We start from the raw sequence: 20,866 nt of genomic DNA, 5'->3' as shown, positions 1-20,866 counted from the left end.
CGAGCCAGATACTTATGCTGATCAAAGCCAGGCCTTTCCCTGAACGGTCTATTCTTCTTTCTCCTTGTGGCTGGATGTGAGAGCTGCAGTGTTGCTAAATGTTTACCAAATGCAATTAGAACACTGAACGCCCAATCTCCTTATGCTCTTTTCACAATGTCTTTCATCAAACCTTTGTGCGTGTTTAGCGCTGTCTCACTAACAATATTTATGTGTTATAATCATAAATTTGCAGTTGTCATAGACATGAATGTCATCCTAACACCAGGTATTCAATGATTTATTTAAACTGTTGGCCAAATGAATATTTCACAGCACTACTGGTTTATTCAGTAGTGTCTTATACTGCCTACAACCTGAGTGAACGACTATATTTTTAGGAAGCAGCTGCCAAAAGCTCTTTCTTCTCTACCTCATGCAGTAACCCTTGATAATGTGACACGTTTAGCAGAAAATACTCTTTATTGCGCTTTATTTCAAATCTGCACTGTCCACTACATTTTATATTATCAGATATTTGCTGTGATTGTTTTAACTACATTTATTAAGCCATTTTATTTTATTTGCTTTATTAAATTTTAGGAGCCATTTAACTCTATATTGCTGATTTATTCTATTATCTTCCGTTTTTCCATAGCATTCTATTTTGTTTCTTTCTTATTTTTTGGATTTTTAAATGGCTTAGACTGCATTTTAATTAAAATGAACACACTGAGGTCTTTTCTTTTCTTACTAACTTAAGAACATTTTACATTAACTGTAAACACTACTCCCACTTTTTCACATATTTCAATGCAAAAATTATTCAATATAAAAATGGTCAAATTAATTATACCTGAACTTTATGGTCATCAGAAAACACATTTTGAGAGCACATGAAAGCTCGAGTTCCTTCAGTGTTGGTCAAGTCTTACTGAAACTTTATCAGTAACTTAGCAAGAAGGGTATTTTCAACAAGGTGCTCTACTTTGTTCTTGGGTCAGTGACTAACCCATGTCCACAAACTTGTTTTTTAACTGCATATTACCTGTTCTTCAGTGCAGTATTTTTTTTCCTCTGCATGGGAGCTTATGACATAAACAGCTACACAAGGGAATACCTATTGAGTTCTTTGAAATATGGCTGGTGAGGTTTTCAAAGACATCCAAAGTTGGATCAGACTTAACCAGTCTGATTTCCTGCATTGCCCAAGTAGTGAAAACATCCCTCATGATATGGATGATGAAATTCCACAGCTAAACGCAGACCATAGATAGTGACTGAGTATGTTTTGGCCCCTTTATACTCCCAGATCTTACTCTTCCTCCCCTTATGTACCATTTTTTATTTTGCAAAATTTCCTGAGTTAAAAAAAGAGGTACACATGCAGTATGGATTTCTGAATACTTGTTCTGTTTATACACCTCTTTATAAATGTGGTGAATAGACTCAAAACTTCATATAAGCTGTAAAAATCTGATAGCTATTGAATTGGAATAATCACACGAAACTGAAAATCTTCATGTTTTGGTCTGTTAGGTAAAACAAGTGATTCTGAAAAAGCTCAGCCTGTCCCAATACCAAACTACTTGAAATCTGCCTTTGACCTTAGACTCCTCAGAATTAGACTTATTTTGGGAAAAAAAAAAAAAAAAAAAAAGAACAGAAACACTGTAACAGCCCAAATTAAGTGAATTTTTATTTAAATATATTAATGAAGATTATATCCATGAAATAAAATGGACATTAAATGTGCATTCTGGCCGCAAGCAGTTCATGTAAAATTTCTACTGTCATTTGTTTTAGTGCATTAGGTCATTAAAAGTCCCATTCTAGGAGTCCCAGTTGGCTTTTCTGTCTGCTTCTGGAATAACAGTCCAGTTTGGGGAAGGTGTCCCAGCAGCAAGCCAGTTGAAGTCATCCACCTGAGTCCAGTTGTTTCGGGCCCGGTCCAGCCCAGACACAGTGAAGTCCTCTTCCAGGGTGGGATAGGACCATGTGAACGGGGCAAAGCTCACTCCGTGACAGTCCTCTATGATGGCTCGGCTGGTGACGTGCAGATACACTTGTATGTCGGTTGTGTTGTGGGTCCGCAGCTGCTGACAGGGGAAGGCCAGCACGCTGTTTCTGCAATTATCTACAAAAACTGAACTGGACACCGGCCCGCACAGGATCTCACAGCCGTCGATGTGTTTCAGGTGCAGCGTGCTGGGGGAGCCGAACAGACGGACTTTGCAGTTGGTCAGGTGAGTGAGAAGCACATCTCGTTTTTGGATCTCTTCAGCCGTCTTGGTCAGAAACTCACTGGTCATGTTGGAGAAGCCGCACTGCTCGGCGGGTGCTGCTCCATCCACCTGGGTCCTACCTGTCTCTGCAGGTGTGCCTTCATCACGGGGAGGGGGATGAGCATCTTGTGCAGAGGCTTTATCTGCTGCCTTGGTGCGAGTTCGAAAGGCAAACTTCTTCCTGGGCAAAGCCTCCTCTTTGGTCTCAGACAGCGAGGTTTGGAGTTTCTGGAGAGCAGCCTGGGCTTGCCTGAGCTCGTACTGCGTTAGAAACTGCATACTGTCATTTAGAAACTTTTGCAGCTGGAGCGTTTTAGTCGTCGCCTCTTCTAGTTTCTCAGTCACCACAGCGCGCTCAGCTCCGGAACAGCTGGACAGTAGCTCCTCTATACACGCCCGCTCCCTGTTGAAGGCGCTGGAGAAATACTCGCTCTTCTCCTCGGCGACAGAATGGCTCTCTTTAGCCTCCTTCCTCCGCTCGGCATCCTCGATCCTCGCCTGGTGCCGCTTCTGAAGTCGCTCTTGTATCCTGGCCGCCCCACTTTCGCCAGAAAACCCATTTTCCTCGTTACCTTCAATCACCGCAGCCATATTGTCGCACTGCTAGTTGTATCGGAAGTGATGACGCTGTTCTTCGTGACTTTCGCAAAGTCAACATAAACACTGTGGCACACCGCCACCTGCTGCATCGGAGTTTTTAAGCTAATTTTAAAAACTGAGCAAGATATATATATATATAATTTTTTTTAAAGATGAAATAAAACCTGCAATTTAACCACAAAATTATATAATTTCTTCTAAATATGGTCTCTTTATAAGCTTCGACAGACTTGTTTGCCTTTTGAACAAAATGAAACAAAATATCTGAAGCCAGTAACTGGCTAATTATAGCAAGTGAGCTAATTTTAGCCTCTGTGTAATAGAATATAGTATGTATATTAGTATGTATGTGTATTAATAAAACGCATTTAATGATACTGCTCGACCAAAATGTTTTTTTCATCATTTTAAAGTAAAACAAAATAAAGAACAGTAATTACTTGAACATTTGCATTATTTATTTAATTTCTTTTTATATTTATATATTTCCATTCATTTTATATTTATATATTTCAATGAAATATTTATATATTTCAAACAACCTTTTAAATTTTTTTTTCATATCACTTTCATTTTATCTACCCTGCTCCCTACAGTTTACCCATATTTATAGTGTGGTTTTTGTGAAACACATTACAGATATATACACCAAATAAATTTAAATAGCATGCCATTTACTCATCTATCGTTTACTGTAAGGTCCCATCCCCCTGGTTGTGCAGATTGAATGAATCAAAAGTAAAAGTAAATAGAGCTATAAAAATGTTAGATAAAGATATGAAAGTAAATATCAAAGTATTAATATGAACTGCACACAATATCTTAAAGACCATTTACAATAAGTGTTTATGTATAGAAATATGAGGTATTTACACTGAACTTCTTTTTTAAATAATATTTTCTTTAACGTTTTTATAATAAAGAAATCATATACAACACTAGAAGGTGGAAGAAATATTATTTTTACTCGAAAGTGTGTGTAAAATGCGATTGAGTTACATATAAAAAACAATAAGTGTAATAAATGTAAACGCTTTGCTTTCTTATAAAGTCTGACTGCTTTCTGAATACGAAATAGGCTTCTCAGCAGGTAACTAGGCATACCTGAGCAACATCCAGGTGTGGCACACACAAAGGCCCGCCCTCTACCGTTGGCAGTGATTAAGTGTAATAACGTTTATCCGCTATTTATAAAGACAGAGCCACATGTAATTATAATTCACATAAGCATTAAAAATCGTTTATTAATTATTTGCGGTTGTTTTTAAGGTTTCGTATTCAAATGCATGGAGCCATATGCAGTCGTTGAGGACCGCTGATTTCGCTGTGTGCACTACCCCAACAACAACCCGTGCGGTGATGGCGAGGAAACCCCGTTGACAAGGCACTGCTTTTTCATGACGGTGAGTTTCCCTTTGAGTGTATTATAATTTTGTGATAAAAATTTCAAGGAAAAAACACACACAACCTCCTTCCTCCCTTCCTTCAGGGAGGGAAGAGAGTTTGAGCGGAGAGAAAAATCTATCCGAGACAGAGCAGGGACAGTGAGAAAAATATATGAGTGGGAGAGGGAGAAGGAGGAGGAGGAGAAGGAGGGGGGGAGCAAATTAAAAGTTGCCAAATGGAGATATTGGGTTTCAAGAAGGAGTGAGACAGGAGTAAAAGGGTTTGCCTCTTTTTGAGTCGTCTTTATGTTATGCTAATCGGGATAAATATTTATGGCTCGACGCGGTTTTAGCCTTTTTCGACGGATTCTGGCTTTCAAAATAGGCGTCGTCATCGACGCCGCGGCTAGCTAACCAGCGCAGGCCGATATTTAAAGTTAAAAATGTGGTGGAGCCGCTGAGTTAAAGACCCGAGCAGGACACGGACTGGGGACAAAAGTCCCGGGTTGAAACGCGTCGATTCGGCTATATCGAGGCAAAAATGTGACGTTTTTCATGCTGGCAGACGAGCCACATAGAGGACAAATGAAAGCCTTCCCCAACAGAGAAAGAAAGAGCACGTCAGCGACGACGGGCGTTTTGTGCTGCTTGAATGCGATTATCACTCTCTGTCGATTCAGTCTATTTTTGGAAATAAAACTTGCAAGCTGTACATTAGCCGTGTTTTTGTGCGGCTTTAACTGCGGGGACTAGCCGTGGATTTGCGTCGAAGCGCACGTGCTGTGCTGGATTTCGGTGGTTGTGAATTTGAGCTCGAAATTAGGCAAAAATGCAACAAGAAATACGGATTTGTTTGATCAAAACTGGCATTAAAGAGGCAAATCTGGCGATATCGAGCTAGATCACATTATTTTTTTTAAGGTTATTATTCTGGCCAGCATAAACAGCTTGGTCATTTCATTTTTAATGTAGCTAACATTACAATTTGAGGTGACTGTTTGTAAACGTTAACTTTTACACGTTGGATTTAATTGGATAATATAGATTTTTCCAGCCCGTATTTGATGCCTTTTTTGTGAAGTGTTTCTGGCTTAGTTTCCGTTGTTTTTGTCTCGGAACCTCGACATGGTTTTCTGTAACATTTCAAGTTTCGAAGGATAAATGACACTCGTTTGCTCGACGAGAAAATGTCGTGTTATTTGCTGTGGACACACAAAAAAACCACCGTGATTTTCCAGCGATTTAAATCGCTCAAGCGGTCGTTGTTTTTGTTCTAAACTCCAAACACGGTCCGTTTTAACGGCCTAATTTGTGCAGCAGCCCTGTCCTGTCTTTGTTCTCGCTCAACCAAAGATGGAGGCTCAACGTGGCTCTGCTGTAAAGACAGCCTATGGCATGGTAACAGCCATTTTGTAGAGTTGCAGTTGCCTTTCTTGGGAAAACAAAGCCTACATTTCCCCAGTCACCTGCAAACACACACAGCAAAATAAAGTTGAATGTGATACAACCATTTTATTCACATGCTCTATTAGTGATTACATGAGTTTTTATTATTATGTGATACAGTAAATAAAGCAGCCACAACCATTTACTTACAGATATTGAATCATTTAAGTGCCATTAAAAAGGAAAAAAAAAACCTAAATCCCCAATTATTAAGTGGCACCAAGCTGACTGACACAACATAAAGCCAATACCTCTTTCAATGGAGAGATGAAACCCAGAACATCAACCAGAACTATAATGTATAAATGTTGCAGGGTGGGGTTATTTACACTCAAATACTCTTTTTCACTCTGCACACTGAAAAGACAACCAATGTGGGACAGCAGAGAAGCTTTATGGGTGGGAGTTTGTCATAGCTAAGCATTTGTAGGAGGGGATGAAGGCCATTCTGTCCTTATGTACTGAATAGCAAATATGTACCCCCCCCCCCCCCTCCCAACTTCCTGTCCACACCCCTGTTTCACACTTGAACCATTCTTTTATGTAGCACCTGCCTGCACTGTCTCACGCCCCTTATCTGACATACATGTCCAGTTATGTAGTTCTACTAAATGAAGTTTCTCACTCTGCAGCCCAGCCTTTTGCAGGAAAGAAAGGGTGTTAAATGACTGAGCCCATGCTTCCTGCTGGAAACCTGTGAGTGAAATGTCTAAAAACATGTCAGCCATTTGGAGCACAAGCACTTCTACTTTAGAGTAAAACAAAAACAAGTTTTACTCCACTGTTCAGTGATTAGACCTTAGCGTGTCACATGTCCTCATCTGATGTCCTTCCATACTCTTTCAGGTGTCATGGATGATGATGACGATCGCCGTCTTCTGGATATTTTAGGGTAAACGTTATAAGATTATAAAATCTGCACTAAGATTCCAGTTCTTCTTGCCACACCCCGGGCCATACAGTTTTATACTTATGAATATATAGCTGCCTTTAAAATCAGTGCCACAACTATCTGCAAGATCTGTTTTTTTGGTTTTAAATCTTTCATTGAATAAGGGAAGTGAATATTTTAATGGTCATAAGCACAAGACACATGTAGTAAAGCAAATGCCAGGGAACTTTAAAACCACAGATAGTGACACAAATAAAAAGAAACTGCTAAAGATGTTGCTTCTTTATCCTTTTTCAGAGATGTAGATGCGTTGAATGACTATCTCCATGGCAGCAACAGCAAGTCTGTGAGTGACACTTGGAGAATTCAAAGTTTGTCTGAATGACTTCCTTAGAAATGTTCCTTAAACACCAGATTTACCCAAGTCCATTCACTCGCTTGTCCTTTGTTCCTGCAGATTGAGGAGGATGATGTAACAAACGCAGCTTTTGGGTCTGATGGATCCCTCTTTGGTAATGACACCGTGAGTATACCTATGATTACCTTGATCCAAGCCAAACCATAAGGACATTTTGTTACAGATCATCATTAGGAGTGGATGATTAAATGATAACGATAACTACCGGGGATAACTTTTCCTCAACAGAAATATGAGTAATGATTAATAAAAAGTCAATCGAACTCATTCCGTCCATGTTTTTGACAGACACGACAAAAGGACAATGACAATAGCTCTACACTGAACCAATCATGTGGTTGGAGCAGAGATAAAGCCATGTCAATTTAGGTCGTCACACACATACACAGCACTACAGAGCACTACGTTAGAAGTGTGAGTGAGATAAAAGAAAAAAATGTTCAAAACGTCAGCTACAGCGTTACCAAACAACAGCCCCCAGTGCACAGTGTCCAAGACTCTGTTAAAGTGAATTCGATATTGTGGAGATATTCTTACCGTTTAAAGTCCGACAAAGACACAGAGTAGCATGTTTCGACAAAGGCAGGTAACATCATGAATTGCTTTTAGATCTGAAGCAGTGCTATCCCAGCACAATGCACAGTTTATCTGCAATTACCTGAAAAATACAGTGCACACACAGTACGAGACTTTGCAGTTCTAGACACTTGTGTGCGTTATGACAGAAAATGAAGAGGGACAGTGATATAACAGTGACAGTTAAAAATGTCAAATTTAGGCTGGTGATTAAAGGAGCTGATCCTCATTACCAGTTTCCGGGCTGTGAACAAACAACACCTTTACCCAGCTGCACAGGAGTGCAGAGAGACAGCTGAACAAGCGGTGTCATACTTCACTGCCACATCGAATTTGTGGTCAAATCGCGCATCTGACCCATATAAAAGCTTCACTGTCCACTTCATTGGAGTGTACTGCACTGATTTTGCCTTTTAAAATGTCTTTATTTGTTGCCTTGGAGCATAAGCAGACCACAGCTGAGTGGATATGTCTGGTTTGTTTATGCTCTGTTAAATTGATAGTTTCTTGAATTTGTACTGAGGGTATGTATAGAATTTTTTTTTTTTTGGGGGGGGGGGGGGGGGGGGGGGGGTCTATTTATTTGTGGTGTTGATTCCCAACAATTTAAAACAGTATGAATATATACAAAATAATGAATACCATTTGGTTTATTGAGATTTTATTTTGTATTAATATCTGTTATTTGAACTAACCAAAGAATTTTCAGTTTGTGTTCTTCTGTAACACTAACAGATACTTTTTTATTAGCTTTGAAATACAGTATTATATTAGTATTTTATATTCTATAATAGATAATCATGTTCAATTTTTGACAGAAAGCTAATAATATTTTAAATAAAATTAGCCTGATATCTTAACTTGGGCATAAAAAGAAGCCTTTGACCTTGAAATCAGATATGCAGTTCACATGCAAATAGTTCTCCATTTTCTTTTCTCAATACTTCCTTCAGACTGGCTCCAACACTGGCCTCAAAGATGGCTCTTCTGCAATGGGTGAATTTGGCGAGGATTCGACCGGGGCAGGCCTCCAACTCTCTAGCAGTCTCTCATTTATTGAGGATGAACTGGGGCCTGAAACCTCCCCTGGAGGGGTGGATCTCGGGGGAGAGGACCAGCCCTTTGACATCCTTCAGAAATCTCTCTTGGAAGCTGATATCACTGAGCAAACACTGGCCCAGGAAGCCTTACTGGACTCGCAGCCTGCTCCCACTCTAGTGCAAGCTCCTGTTCCCTTCTCCTCCCCGCTGGTCTCGGGGAACTATGGAGGCGGGGTAGGTGTGGTGACGACTGCAACTGCTACGTTCTCTGCAGGCCAGTTTTTGCAAGGCATGCCGTCACTGCCTAACGGTTCTGCTCAGCCAATCCAGGTGTTGGGTTCTTTTGGTGCAGGTGGCGGAGTGATGACTCTGAGTAGCTTAGAAAGATCACCACAGATCGTGCTAAGACCAGGTGTTTCTGTAGCTCCAGCAGGGACAACAACAGGGGGGCAGGTGTTTGCTCCCACCCAAGGCCAAGTTGGCTTACCTTTCAAAAACATCCCGCTTCAAAATATCATCATACAGAGAGGCCCAGGAGGGACCCAGACTGTTGTCAGACCAATCCAGCCTAAACCCCTCCAACCGGGGTCTCAGACTGTCTACAGCCTTCAGCCCACTCCCACCACCGTGGCTAATGTAGTGAACACTAATACTGCTGCTCCTGCAGGACAGTACACACCTAATGGCTCCATTGTAGTACAACCACCCCTGGAGCAGCAACAAGCGTCTACACTGACAAATATATCAGCCGGACAGTTCTTGCTACCCAGTTCCTTGGCTCTCACTCCATCTAGCACCATCCACAACGGGCCCATCAACCCCAACTCAAATCCCCTAATTACCAGTCAAAACACAGTGCAGATTGTTGCAGCGCAGAACTTCAATGCACCAACAGCTGGTCCACTAATTTTGAATCAGGGAGTAGTAAGCGGGAATCAGGTTGGAGGAGGTGTAACTCAGATGTGGACGGGAGTTTCTTGTGCGAGCTCCACCTCCGGGCAGACACCATGCGGTCCTGGACGTCTGACTCTGGTTGGCCCGGCTACAACAGGGATCTGCAATCAGAGCCAAGCGTCGGCTACTCCCGTGCAGCGCCTTCTAGTGACTCCATCCCAGAACTGTACTTCTCTGTCCCCTTTACCTGGTAATGTGACACAGCAACAAGACTACAGACAGGTATACAGATGGCAGCCTTTTTATTAATTTGCTCTCTCCTTATTTGTTCAATCTCTGACATAACTTTTATTTGAAATGTTTCAGAATTCTTCATCACCTGCCCTCAAACAAGCACATGCCAGCAACATCCACGGTAAAAGAGGTGCCAATGGCTTCAGTGTATAATACGTTTCAATATAAGCTGCAGAATTTCAGATTGATAAAGTTGCTTTGTTTGTGTGATCCCTTGTAGCAATCAAACCCATGACACAGGATTCAACGCTAAACTCTGAGGTATGTTAGCTGTTTGTTTTACATGCTTGTGTGTCTTTTTTAGGTGGAACAATCTAATGTAATGACATCTTTGGTTTGTACACTTCCCCATCATAGGTCAGTGCACAGAAGAGGCCTCTGCTTCCTACTCTTACAAAAGGAGAAATGTGAGTTTTTTTGACATGCCATCTGTCCTGTGTAGTTGTGCTTTTGTCTTTCAGTCATTTAACAAACTTGTGTCTTTCTCTGTTATTTTTAAAGGATTTTACAGCAGGTGAGGAAGGATCATGTTGCAGTTCAGACCCCAGATCGACGTCGATTCACTTCAGTTGACGACGCACTCCTGAGACTTATCCCGTACCACGTGTTCCAGGGGGCTCCACCCAGCCCGGACGAGTTCTCCCAGGGTACAGTCATGACAATACTAGATTCACCCCAAGTCTTTTACGGAATTAAAGTTGTTGTTTTTTTTTAATATAAGTAGTGTGTTGTGTTTTCAATTTCCAGTGGATGAGGAATTTGAAGCAGCTGCAACTCAGGTGCTGATGAGGACACAGGGGATGGTAAACAAATACAGGCGACTACTGATGGTGGAAGCTGAGGTAGGTTCACGCGCTAGTTAATGACTAGATATGTGGGGTGTTAGGAAATGCACAGGACTAAAAGCATAACCTCACTCTTCTGTGCAGCGTTTCAGTCCGTCCTCAGAAATGGTGATGATCGACAGGACTTTCAACCAAGAGGAGCGCAGCACCTTGATACAAGACAAACGCATGGTACTAGTGGACCCAGGTAAAACAGAATAGGAGTGAATCCCATTGTGAACTAATATTCCCTTTTCAGTTAACTTTGATTTAACACTTTGCTCTATCTGGTTTGTAGACAGTTTCGTGGAGGAGTTCTGTTGTGGGACGAAATCCAAACTTTTCCAAGCCCCTTCCCCGCCTCAGCCTATATCCAGCTATAAATGGAATGAGTCAGAACAAGGCTCTATGGAGCCACCATACAGGACAGACTCCCAGCCTGGTTATGGAGACCCAGGAGGGAGTGAGCCTGTAGGACCTGGCTCAACAGAGAGACTTCATCCAACACACTTCGAAAACAAGAACGTGCTGGAAATGAAGAGATCCCAGCAACTCTACGGACCCAGCGGCATCGGCAACAACAGCCTGATTGCTGCCAATAGTTGCCCCCATAATAAACCCTCACCTTTCCCAGCATTGTCAGGAGGCCCGACAAACTACCAGGTGTCTCACCACCCTGTGCAGCCTCCATATACCCCTCAGCTCACCTCACCCCCTCACCCTGACACAGATTCTGCTCTTGAGGCGGCAGTCAACAGCATCCTGGAATGTTAAGATGTATAAACCATATTACACCCAATGTATGGTTTCTACTTCTTTTTTGTATGTGCATTTCTTTTTCTTTTTTTTATGTCCCCTGTGTGAAGAGAGGCTAACTCTTCTTTCAGGTCTGTGTTCTTAGTGATACACATCCATGTAGCATGTACGTAGTTTGCCTTGGGTTATTTTAGGGGGATTTTATGTTGAAGTCAGTCAGTCTGTAAAGGTGTTACGTGAACACATGCACTTACAGTTACCTATAAAGATCCGGGAATGTGTGCAATGCAATGTACTAACAGATGCAAAATGTTCTTTTGTTTATTTTACAGTGGTAGGGTTTGCGACTGAATGCAAGAGTGTCCCTCTCTTCACACACTAGTTAATACTTTTTGCCAGTTTATTGTTTATTCCCCACCCCACTACCTATGCCGAACAAGAGAGATGATGAGGAGGAGGGACTCTGTGCCTAATTGTAGGTTTTTATATGGAAGTGTTTACATGAAGAAGCTCTAAATATCAGAAAATCCATTTATTTCTATTCTTTCTACATCTAAGCACGCAAACAGTTGCTTTTGTACAAGTAGTTCATGGTTGAGAGGTGTAGATCTCACATCTAAGCTCAGTAGAGATACCTTCAAACAGGCAAGTTGCACTAAACATACTGTGGCCTATTTCAGGAACTATATAAACACAAGGCTTTAGTCAATATGCGGTGTATGCTGGGCTGAACCGGATGGACACGTCAAAGAGAACCAAAATCTTTTTGCCTGCTTTTGTGTTTTTGGCTGCCTGTAACAAGGACAACCTCTTAATCACACTAGAAGCCAGTTAAACTAGTCCCATTGACACATATGGTAGTGTTACAGTGCTTTTTTTGTGCTTAAGTCACCTTTTTCATTTTCTTTTGTACCTTAAAGGTATGCAAGTCCCGACACAGACACAGGACATATCTGTAGATCTCTGCCACCTTCATCATTTCACAGTAAGTTTGTGTCTGTGGAGCTATGTCCTCAGATTGAGGAAGAGATGTTAAATTTGCTGAACTTTTGTTTTTAAATGACATTGAAAGAAACAGGACTGTTTTTGTTTGTTGTTATGTGTTCCCCAGCGTTGAGAACGTGACAATACTGTCAGCAGTTTAAATGACCCAGGAGGGTCATTGATTGTATGTATGTTTGTTTGCCTTTTGCATATAATTATATATGAATCATATCTTTCTCTATATGCTTTACTACCCTGACACGTCAATGTGTGTGTGTGTGTGTGTGTGTGTGTTAATTGGCAACCATACACACTGATTTCCTGTAGTTTGGTAGTGTGATTGCCATACTTTTGACTTTATTGCCAAGCGTTTTCTTAGTTCCCTGGGATAGTTTTCTCACACTTCGGCTCTTTTCCTTCTCAGCAGCACAACCAAAATTATTAGGAGAGACTGTGGTCTCATCCAGAATCCCCCTCATTTGTCTCACCAGCTCTGTGGCTAATTATTTAAAAAAGAAAACTGTAGTGTTTCCTCTGAACTCAGAATGATTACGTTTTTGTTTTATTAAACCAAGACTTAAAAGTCCTAAATAATGTCCCTCTATTTCTGTTTTTGCAACAACACAAAAGCCCTGATTAAATGCATTAAATGCTCTCAGGGTTGATTCTGGACAGCACCACCTTTCTCCTATGAGCATGTATGTGAAATATGCTTGCTAATAGACTACACAAACAGACTGAAGGCCTTTCATATGGGATGATAGAAGACCCTTTTTTTTAATTTAAGTGCCAGTGGCCATGGCAGCCTGCCTGCATGTCTGCCTCAGCTCTTGCAGACCTCTTCTTTCCGAGAAAAACTGGGCTGTTTGCTTTGAAAGCAAATCTCAAATGACAAGTGAGGGTCAAGTGAGATTTTGCATTTGCTCCTCCAAGCGACTGCTGCAAGATTTTGTGCCTCTATAGCACTTATATCTACAAGGATGTTCACTTTAGGCTTTCAAAGTAGGGACATACCCAGTGTTTGTAAACCATTGTGTTATCAGAATGCATATCATGGTCTTGAGAGCCTGGTAGGAACAAACTGTGCTTTTTCTCCCCTATTATCATCATTTTTTTTCTTTTTTTTTATGCAGAGATGCGTTTTCTGCCTTCATTTTCATTGTTTATTGTCCCATTTGATTTGTATAGTTTGTTGTTTTGTATAAAAAAAAGTTACACAAAATATTTATAATTTTTGTACGAAGAAAAAGAGAATGTAAAGAAAAAAACTTAAGAAAATTATTTTTTATTGTGTTGACTAAGAAGCAGTGTCAGTAAAGTCATTACAAAAGAAAATGCTGTTGTTTCTTTATTTGTATTTGTTCAATACAGCAGTTAGGAGATTTAACAATAAATTCATTTTGTGTACAACAAGGAACTGGTCCAGTCCGGCTGAAAACCTCCTTCGATTTCCCTCCATTGCTATTCTGTGAGGGTTCACACACTGGCACTGATGGACTAAGCATGCATAATCACATCATGTGACAGAGGAAGCAGTGGCAAAGGAAAACCAGATTTGTTACCCTCTGCTGCACAGATATGATCTTTTCACTGATGTCATGACATTTAGATTTCATGTTTCTCTGCATCACGGCTGCCAAAGTAATATTTTATCAAGTTAGAAATCTGTTGGTTCTCTTTAATCCTTTTATGGACTCCAGCACCGATGCCTCTACACAAAAACGCTGAGAAAACTGCACAGCAGACATTAGACCAGCCCCCTTTGGTTCAAGTAACATAACCCAACAGTGACAGCTAGTGGATGTCTGGAACACACAGTGGTCACTGATGAGGAAAAATGTTTTGACCCTTAAAAAAGCTGTTTTTTGGTTTTTTTTTAAAGCAAATACTTTTTTTTTTTTTTAACATTTTCTCCATGAAATAAATAAGACAGGAATAATAAAAGAAACATACAAAAACACAAGCATTTTAAAATAATACAATGCAGCATGACAAGCTTTCATTTTAGAGACCTTATACAGATAAGAATGAAACTACTCTTATCATAGTCACCTAGAGATAGAAAGTTACATGTTTCAGTTTTGTATTCATTTGTAATTCATTTAATTAGGAAAATTCATAATCATGCAGTCTGTCTTCATAACATATGCTTTTAGACTTTATACAAAAGATGGACAACCAGAGAGATTGAAAGAAACACACGACGCCCAATTCTAAATATAAATATCTGGGAGAATTCAGCAAAAGCAAACAAGGTAGTAGGACAAACGGGAACAACAAAGGCTTATTTTGGGGAAAAGTCATCAGGATTAAGCCAGTTTTACCAGATCTGACTGGTGACACCACACATGCAGTTTTATGTCCCAGTGACCACTAAAATGAAACTGCCCAAACAAGAACCCAACGGCAAGACTTGCTTCTAGAATTCAAAAAATAAGCATGTTGCATTCAATCAAGCTTGAAACTACCTATTGAGACCCTAAACTCACTGGAGAATTGACATAGACTTCTATACACCTGTACTTGTTTTCCAACCAGAAGAGTTGTACACTTGTGGTCACTACAGAGAATTCAGTTTAAGGCACTTTTGCACTTGCTTCACTATTTATCATTTATATACTATATAGTGCTCCCACAATGTATGCTGGTGACAGAATACACAAAATTGGCTGAAGGGAAGGGCTTACATGCCGACAAGTAACGGTACCAATTTCTCAGTTATAAATGCTGTGCAAATTCATCATATGGAGTCCTGAAGTTCTGAATCTTTTCTCTGTCAATGCTGCTGCTCCAAGTATCTTTCCTTGACCCTTAGTGATACTTCCTCCAGCGATCAAGCTCTAGGAAAAAGGAAAAAAAAGAAAGCCAGCTTATCTCCAAATCCATCAGTTAAATGGAGCACACACTTAGTAAAACACACTTACTTATGTGGCGGTAACTCCAGATGTAGCTGAGCACGCAGTATCCTGCTAACAACATGCCCAGTCCACCTACACCTCCTTTCCTCACATCAATATACCGCCTGTAATACCATTGCCAGCCTGAATCACGCACAGAAGAGTTGAGAAAAGACAAGCACAGAAATCTTAATACTTACTTTTTTTGTGAGTTATGTGAAGAATAGCAGATATTAAGCAGCTGCTAACAGCTGTTGGCTATAATGCTTTTGTTCTGAGGTAACAAAATCTGACTACAAGCATCTACAACGTTCAATAAAACCTCATTTCTGAGAGATAACACTGTTACAGGAAGTTAGAAGTGACAGACAAACAAATGGGAGGGCGGCTTTTGTGCTGTGAGTAGCACAAATACTGTGTCTCTGTGTGTGTGAGAGAGAGAGATACTGACCTCTTTGCAACATTTCCACAGCATCTTTTGGATGGCTTGGGGCTTTGCAGGCAAGCCATTTAGGTAATTCCCTCAGTCTCACCTGTCCAAGACTCCGGTGTGTCAGAGCTCCTGTAATCCATGACACCGACAGAGAATCAGGGAGCTGAAACACTACAATCGAGCTGAATATTATTCCAAAGTCTTTATTATTGGTACTGGCCCAGTAAAACTGACAATATATGGCAATAATTTTTCTTAATTTATGAACTACTTTATCAATAAAATCTGTGAAAAACGCCTAACACAGTGCGGTGAGCCACAAAGTGACTTGTTCAAATGTCTGAATATAATTCATTAATTATATTATTTTGTAAGACAGACAGGGAAAGAATCCGGACCATCAGCTCTGTATACATTTTGGCTGGAAAACAATTATTTCCAAATACTTACCTTCGTTTGGACTTTCAGCAGTGCATTGCTTCCTGACCTCGGGCTTGTCCACTGTCTCCACCTTCACTGGTAGACTTTGTGATACAAGAGGGGAAAGAAGGCTGGAAAACTGACCCACTGGTGCCGATTTTGTGAGGAGGCCTGTCATGTGATGGCTCACCTTCAGCCCCTCATTCAGGTTGACTGGAGGAGGCATAGCTTGCCACAGCTGAGATGACGCACACAGGAAGGGAGCTGTAGGAGGGGTCGATTCTGGCACATCTCGCAGAGGGACTAAAGCCAGTTGTTTAGTCTTTGAGGGTATTTTCTTATCTGATTTTAGGCCTGCATGTTGTGGGCTAGTACTCAGCAGCTCATCAGACTGAGTCGCAACATACTTTTGATTATCTTCTAAAAGTGGAACTGGTCCAACACCCGTATCGACTCCGATTTTACTGGACAGGTTGTCATTAGTTTGAATTTGGCTCAGGATGCTCGGCCTGCTGGACTGACGAGGTGGTCTAGCTCGGCCTAATGTGGCTTTAACATCCTGGAGGGTGATCTTTGCCTGGTGGCCATTTCCTAACTTCAAAACAAAATTATTCATGGATGAATCCTCAATCTCCTGCTTGCCATCCTCCCAAAACTTGTGACTTTTCTCTGTGAATTTTGTGCTACTTTCACTCTGTTTGGTTGTGGCAAGCATCTGATTAACATGATTCTTTGTCTTTGGTGTCTTCTTAGGTGCATCTTTGGGTTTAGTGTCTGCAGACAGATGGGCATAGTCTTTGCCTGAGATAGTTTTGGGCTCTGTCTGAGCTGTGTTTCTGGAGCTTACAGTTGGTTCTGTTTCAGACACCTTTAGCGATTCCTTTTTAATTTGGTCACACTTAGCAGCTTCTATCAATGCACGGAGACTCTTCTTTTTTGGTTTAGAAGTGGTGGGGGGCAGAGCTGGAGATGGAGATAACAAAAGGGTGCTTGTCTTTATTTGATCAACCAGCTTTAGTTTCTTCTTCGTAGTTGGTGAAAGTAATGTCATGGATGATGATGTTCGTGGTGATGAAGATGTCGCATTTGATGGTCCTGATGCTGTGTCCCTTTTACGCGTCTGTCCTTGTAGATCTGTTATGACTGATGACGATGACTTCCTTCCCTTTGTTGTTGCTCTGGACAAAACCGAGTCCAGCTGAGAAGACGATGCTGTCTGGTTTGCTGTGACATCTGGTTTGGATGGTGGCGCTTTAGAGGCAGCAGCTGCCTTGCAATGTGGCAAGTGGCTCTTCAACCTTTTGTACGTTTTCCCGCAGAATGGACACACCTCTGTGGGTGGATGACAGAGAACGGGTCAAAATGGGACTTCCAGGGCAAACATAGAACGACCAGTGAAGATGTGTTGGAAGGACATAATGGCTGAATATAAATAAGGTATAGTTTTAGCTTTATATGAACAATTTCATCTTTAAAGAAAGAAAATCATATCAAGCACCAGCTATGTGTGCATAAACATACTGATTATGATCTCATACACAATTTAGAATCACAAATTAACCTAATATGCATGCACGATCGTAGGAGGAAACTGGATCACCCAACCCCCGACCCAACCAGGACGTGCAAACCAAGAACCTTATTTCTGTGTGGCAACAGTGTTAACCACTGCACCAATTGCTTTTGAGGTTGTTGGTTTTTTTTTTAAAATAATTAAATAAAGTCCATTTTGATGTTAAGTAGACCAGAAAATCAGCTGCACAAAACAGAATACCTATCCTTTCTTTTACTGTAAAGAAGAATAAGTTAAGGTCAGCCATTAGGAACAAAAATAACTAAAATTAAAATGTCACTACATTTTTACACTCGCAGAGCAGTCTTGTTGGAAAGATTGGTTCCTTTGGTGGGCCGACACCTCTTCTGGTTCCCAATCTACATGTTTAACACACCTTGCATTCAAAATATGTCACACGTACAGTTGTGGTCTGAAGTTTACATCTACACATCATGGGCATTGATGTCGTGGTAATTTTCGACTTTTAATGATTTCTTTGAACTTAACTTTTTCCAAAGTAGCATGGTTATACAACATACATCTTTAATGACTTTAAAAAACAATACATAAGTGCACAGGTCTGGCTTTACTTTGCATTTTCTCTAATCCACACAGGGTTAAAAGTATACATACAGTACAACTGGTAACTTATCTGCCAGCATAAAATGGATTTTTTTGACAGCACTCATTGAATGAGAAAGTCCAAAGAACTTGGTGAAGATCTCAGAAGGGCAATTTTAGATTTAAACAAGTTGGGAAGATCTCTTGAAGCAATTTCTAAACAGCTGCAGATCCCAAAATCATCAGTTAAGACAATTGTACATAGGTACAAGTTGGATGTGCCACCACTTTGCCATGGTCTGGAAGAAGACCCAAACTGTCCTCCTCAGATAAGAGGTAATTAATCGGGATGTTCAGGAACAACCTGGGAACCAACAAGGCTCAAGCCTGCAATTAACTTGAAACTGCAGCACCAGTGTCACTGTCTACAGTGAAGCAAGTTTTACATAGCTATGGACTGAGAGCGTGCCAACCAAAAAAGAAGCCCCTGCTCCAAAATAAAAACCGTCAAGCTTGACTGAAATTTGCAGCTGCCCACAAGGACAAACCAAATGTGAGAAAGGTTTTATGGTCAAATGAGAGAAAGACTGACCCACAATGTTTGAAGAAGTAAAGATGAAACTTTCTGACCTTAGAAAGCTGTACCAACTATCAAGCATGGCAGTGGTAGCATCAAGGCTGTTTTGCTGTCAGTGGTACTAGTATATTGCACAAAGTCAATGGAATAGTGAAATTAAAAGCCCCAAACTACCATGACATTCAGACCCATAATGAGTGTCAATAAAATACAGCTTTGCATTGAAGACTACCCGATTAATGGGAAATGTACGGTACTTTGCAAGGCTGACCTTGTCACCTGAATAATAGGTTCTCTAGACCAGGGGTGTCGAGCATATCATGGGGCACATACAACCAAATTTCAAGTTAAATAGGCTAGATCAGTGAAGCCTTAACTGTTTTTGTTCAACTTTCAGCACTATGAAAGTTACCCTTGTTTTCCCTGAGATAAGAAAAATCCCTCAGAAAAATCCCTCAGGAAAATAAGCGCAATTTTATTTAACAAAACGTCTCAGCTTTTCCATATTATAAAGAAATGCTGATGTAAAAAATTGTAAGAGCTGCAAGAAATAAAGGACTTTATAATCTTTATTTGAAGTGTCCATATTTTCCAAAGCCATCCAGTGGGCTGAATTGGAGCTTTTTGGACCCACGTCTGGCCAACAGGCCATATATTTGATACCTAGTCTCTAGATCAAGTTTACATCAAGGGACGCATACTGGCCACTTTGAAATTCGCTGGAACTGTGAAAATCCCTTTTCTGTCATTGTAAAGTAGTTTAACTGCACATTTAATTCCTGGGATATCTCAATTTATTAAAAAGAAGTGTAATTTCAACAGTATGCATTAGTTTATATACATGATAAGGACATGTTAACGAAAGAGATTTGTCAGCATGATTCTTCACACCTAAATTGCAAGATATGAATGTGTAAAATTACAGGAAAAGTTCTGGTAGCTCATTGACCAGCTACCAGTAATTATAAAGAGAAAGTTTTTGTTAATTTACAGAAAATGTCCTTTATTTTACTGAAGACACATTTGAAATAAAAACAGAAATTTCTAGTAGTTAGTGAAGAAACTGGACATTTTCTGTCTTTTGTTTGTTACTTTATTACTTTCTTGTAGCACAAATGGCTTGTAGCATCAGCTGCGTAATTTGTGAAAATATAGTTGAAAGTCCAAAATTTATGATCTCCTTCACATTTTACATAGAGGTCCAGTGGGCCGGATTGGACTTTTTGGTGGGTCAGTTCTGGCCCCCGGGTTTTATGTTTGTCACCCCGGCTTCTAGACGACGCTATAAACATATTTTTATAATTCAGCAAATTAATATATTGGTCGTTATTATATCACGTGTTTTTTCCGCTATTCTGAATTACAGTTGTGTGACACTTACCACAGGTCATTTCGCACGCGCCTGTCAAACAGCCAATCGGGTGAAAGCATGACTCAGAGCAGCAAAGTTACAGCGCTAAGGTGAACCGTCAGTAATTATCACATTTACACGCGGGAGTGTCACTTTTAAACAGTTTCGGTTAAGTAAGTTCTCAGAGTCGCGACGGTGAAGTGAAAGACCCCGCTTTTAGGTAGCGAGTTCGAAGCCTGAATGTAAAATCAAAAGTTATCGTAAAATCATCAATATATTGACGCCCTAGTTTAAAATTACACCCCTTGGATGTGGTTTATAACGGTACAGCCCGTTACATTGCTGTGACCGATAAAAGTCTTGTACGAACACGCAGGGATCTACTCGGTGGGTGTGTTGCGTCGACTTTATGATTCACTCCTCCCCACTTCCGCCTTTTGCGTAAGTCCCCAAACATGCCGACGCATTTTTGGATGAAGTCAAAATACCCACTAAACGTTTCACAGGTACGCTTGAGGCGTCGGAAACGATGTATCCACAGAAATGCTTACGTAATTTTCTGGCAGAGTACTGAAAAAAAAGACGTCTTAGCGGTACAGTAAGGTTTATCTACGTAACACGCGCTCCTCGTGTTTTGTTATCATTAGATTTTGGTCTAAGTGGTAAAGAACCCAGGTTTAAATCTGCACCTCAAAGAAA

At 40.6% G+C, this 20,866-nt stretch overlaps 3 protein-coding genes across 9 annotated transcripts; 1 reads left to right on the top strand and 2 right to left on the bottom strand.

The window, feature by feature from the left end:
• Positions 1-1,683: 1,683 nt before the first annotated feature.
• On the bottom strand, positions 1,684-2,915 carry tbcc (tubulin folding cofactor C). The gene has a single exon (XM_063481941.1). It carries the CDS (start codon positions 2,853-2,855, stop codon positions 1,812-1,814), a length of 1,044 nt encoding a protein of 347 aa, XP_063338011.1. The 5' UTR covers positions 2,856-2,915; the 3' UTR covers positions 1,684-1,811.
• Positions 2,916-4,114: 1,199 nt separating this feature from the next.
• On the top strand, positions 4,115-14,304 carry bicral (BICRA like chromatin remodeling complex associated protein). 6 transcript variants are annotated; one of them, XR_010094780.1, is made up of 15 exons: positions 4,115-4,267; positions 6,328-6,391; positions 6,542-6,587; positions 6,885-6,933; positions 7,045-7,110; positions 8,535-9,797; positions 9,882-9,930; positions 10,030-10,070; positions 10,167-10,216; positions 10,311-10,456; positions 10,557-10,651; positions 10,739-10,841; positions 10,932-11,455; positions 12,310-12,374; positions 12,501-14,304. XR_010094780.1 is itself a non-coding variant. In XM_063482714.1 (14 exons), exons 3-13 carry the CDS (start codon positions 6,547-6,549, stop codon positions 11,405-11,407), a joined length of 2,379 nt encoding a protein of 792 aa, XP_063338784.1. In that variant the 5' UTR covers positions 4,115-4,267; positions 6,328-6,391; positions 6,542-6,546; the 3' UTR covers positions 11,408-11,455; positions 12,310-14,304. The 6 variants fall into 6 exon arrangements, 4 of the variants coding, with proteins under 4 accessions (XP_063338784.1, XP_063338780.1, XP_063338782.1 ...); XR_010094779.1 differs by having other exon boundaries at positions 10,932-12,374; positions 12,501-14,303; XM_063482714.1 differs by having other exon boundaries at positions 12,310-14,304.
• Positions 13,709-20,531, bottom strand: si:dkey-21c1.4 (mitochondrial nucleoid-associated protein 1). 2 transcript variants are annotated; one of them, XM_063482716.1, is made up of 5 exons: positions 20,198-20,528; positions 16,154-17,455; positions 15,722-15,832; positions 15,298-15,414; positions 13,709-15,213 (listed from the first exon to the last, which is right to left on the bottom strand). In XM_063482716.1, exons 1-5 carry the CDS (start codon positions 20,205-20,207, stop codon positions 15,185-15,187), a joined length of 1,569 nt encoding a protein of 522 aa, XP_063338786.1. In that variant the 5' UTR covers positions 20,208-20,528; the 3' UTR covers positions 13,709-15,184. The 2 variants fall into 2 exon arrangements, with proteins under 2 accessions (XP_063338786.1, XP_063338785.1); XM_063482715.1 differs by having other exon boundaries at positions 13,709-15,414; positions 20,198-20,531.
• Between the last annotated feature and the right edge of the window lie 335 nt (positions 20,532-20,866).

Source organism: Pelmatolapia mariae, linkage group LG8 (assembly GCF_036321145.2).
Source record: "Pelmatolapia mariae isolate MD_Pm_ZW linkage group LG8, Pm_UMD_F_2, whole genome shotgun sequence".
In the NCBI taxonomy this organism is placed as follows: Eukaryota; Metazoa; Chordata; class Actinopteri; order Cichliformes; family Cichlidae; genus Pelmatolapia; species Pelmatolapia mariae.
This window is presented reverse-complemented; position numbering and strand designations above follow the sequence as displayed.

Excerpts from the sequence above, each read along its gene's own strand:
- bicral (XM_063482712.1), top strand. The coding sequence starts at position 6,547 with ATGGATGATGATGACGATCGCCGTCTTCTGGATATTTTAGG. Across the intron at positions 7,111-8,534 it reads CCCTCTTTGGTAATGACACC|ACTGGCTCCAACACTGGCCT; the intron begins GTGAGTATACCT and ends TACTTCCTTCAG. Across the intron at positions 10,217-10,310 it reads ACTCTTACAAAAGGAGAAAT|GATTTTACAGCAGGTGAGGA; the intron begins GTGAGTTTTTTT and ends TTATTTTTAAAG.
- tbcc (XM_063481941.1), bottom strand. The coding sequence starts at position 2,855 with ATGGCTGCGGTGATTGAAGGTAACGAGGAAAATGGGTTTTCTGGCGAA.
- si:dkey-21c1.4 (XM_063482715.1), bottom strand. Across the intron at positions 15,833-16,153 it reads TGCTGAAAGTCCAAACGAAG|GAGCTCTGACACACCGGAGT; the intron begins GTAAGTATTTGG and ends CATGGATTACAG. Across the intron at positions 15,415-15,721 it reads TGTGGAAATGTTGCAAAGAG|GCTGGCAATGGTATTACAGG; the intron begins GTCAGTATCTCT and ends TGCGTGATTCAG.